Genomic DNA, 2,070 nt, shown 5'->3' with positions numbered 1-2,070 from the left:
CCTCTGAGCCTCTCAGATGTCCCAGCTGATTGAAGACATTCCTGGAAATGGCAGGGAAACTGTCAATGCCTCAAGCAAGCGTCACCTGAGAAGCCCCCTCACCCGCCCGCCCCCGCCCCCAGCACTGGGATGGGTCCACCTCCCTCTCCCTGGGAACCGAAACTATTTTCCAAGGCCTAGATGGGGGCCGGTATCAATGCCCCAGATAAAGCAGCAAACACCCTAAAACAGTGTTTAAGGTGCAACGGAGCCTATCGTAGTGGAGAAAAGGGTGGGCAGGAAAGAAACAGCGGGGCAGACGAAGCAGCACGCCCCATGCGTGGACCGTTAAACCCACAGGATGGTTAGCATGTCATAGTGCTGGGTTGGAGGGGGACAGTGCTCATGACACACACACTCCCCCCAAACACAGCTGGTCCCCATCACACCCCTGTGCACACACATGTGCAAACATACCCCCCCATGGCAACAAAGAAATTCTGCATCATGCGATCTATACTTTTATTGCACACATTAAGTATTGTATTTAACTTTTTCCAATTATTAAGGAAAAAAAGAAAATGAATTCCACTTTCTCTTCTTTTGTATTTGTTATGTTTTATTTTATAATATGGGATGAACATATTTTCATGCATTTGCATGAAAATTCCCAACTGAAAAACAGACCTGGAGAATGAGTCAAAATACAAAATCCAGTAAGATGCTGGTAACAAGGAAACTACCTCAAACAAAATTCCACCAGATGATTAAAAGTAAAACGAAGGTAAAAGATACACCAGGAAATGTTAACAGATGGAAAGCAGGGGCCAGATTTTACTATCACATAAAAAAACAACAACCAGAATTCAAGGCCTAAAGCACACAGGATAAGGACGCCTGTGTGAATGTCTTTGCTTCAATGCATCGTCACAAACTTGTTTCTTACTCTTCCTGTTTCTTCCCTAAGCCTTTCCAACTCATCTACTCCTCTTAGCATTTCTTCAGGGTCCAAACGCCTAACGGGACCGTCCTCCCTACATCCCTGGACAGGTGCTGCCTGGCTCACGCCTTCTTCGAAAGATGGAGGATTTCCTTCCTCCTCCTGCGGTACATCTTCTGAAGGGTGGTCTTCCTCCGCCTTTGGCCTGTTCTGTGGTTTTCCTTCATTTTCTTCAGAAGACTTTTGCATGTTGAATATTTTTCTATTATGTCCTTTTTGAATGAATTGATCCTGCAGGGATCCAGGGACTTTTTCTCCTTCTTTCCTCACTTGGTTTGTGTCGCTCCCCAAAGACCACAGGCCCTGAAAGGACCGGGACTCTTTACTCCCCGGCGATAAGGCGCTGCTGCTGCAGAGAAATAGGCCCCGGCTGCAGGGAGTTCTGCGCACTCGACCTCCACTTTCTCTTTTAAACTGTGCTGTTCGCAGCGAGGAGTCACATTGCCAAATCATTTTCAACACCCCCGGCCTTGCCGTGAGGGCAGCTCTGGCCCTGCGGAGGGCCCTGTGCTGGGGCCGGTGCCCGACTCGGTCTTGGCTTCCCCGCGAGCCAGCTGGGTGGCCTCACAAGTCCCTTCTCCCTGGACCTCAGTTTCCTGCTCGGCTGGAAAGTGAAATTTTTAGCGCTTTTAACATTGGTTGATGGTTTAGAACCATAAAATGCACACTTCAGTTCCTTTGTAAGTTATCCTTTTGCCCCCTTGCCCTCCCAGCGCAACCCACTGCCTTTGCTTATTGAGCTTGAAGCAGTTCCCTTCGGGCCAGCCCGGGGGCGTTTCCCTGGGGACGCCAGTCCTTGCTGCTCTGGGAAGCACCGGGAGGGAGCTGGCTGGGCAGCCTCGGGGCCTGCAGTCTGTGTGAGCGCCCCGCGCGGCCAGCCCAGCAGGCCCGTCCGTGTCCCCCAGGGTCACTGGGCAGACAAAGACCTCAGAGGAAGATGCCCTTTGAGCCAAAACGTTCATTTGTACAGCTCGAGGCAGGACCAGCTAGTCTGTACCTGGGATTTCGTACTTATCTTACTCAAGAATCTCCACTCACTGGACTGAGGAAATAAAAAGCTGTGAGCTCAGTCCCTCTCTGGCTAAGCACTT

At 50.4% G+C, this 2,070-nt stretch overlaps 1 protein-coding gene across 1 annotated transcript; it reads right to left on the bottom strand.

Moving 5' to 3' along the window:
* Positions 1 to 895: 895 nt before the first annotated feature.
* Positions 896 to 1,168, bottom strand: LOC129067058 (transcription elongation factor A protein-like 8). The gene has a single exon (XM_054568786.1). It carries the CDS (start codon positions 1,166 to 1,168, stop codon positions 896 to 898), a length of 273 nt encoding a protein of 90 aa, XP_054424761.1.
* Between the last annotated feature and the right edge of the window lie 902 nt (positions 1,169 to 2,070).

The sequence above is a fragment of the Pteronotus mesoamericanus genome, unplaced genomic scaffold (assembly GCF_021234165.1).
Source record: "Pteronotus mesoamericanus isolate MK-2021 breed Mesoamerican mustached bat unplaced genomic scaffold, CSHL_Meso_final contig_20, whole genome shotgun sequence".
NCBI classification, from domain to species: Eukaryota; Metazoa; Chordata; class Mammalia; order Chiroptera; family Mormoopidae; genus Pteronotus; species Pteronotus mesoamericanus.
Note: the sequence above shows the minus strand (reverse complement) of the source record. Positions and strands in the feature narration are given on the sequence as shown.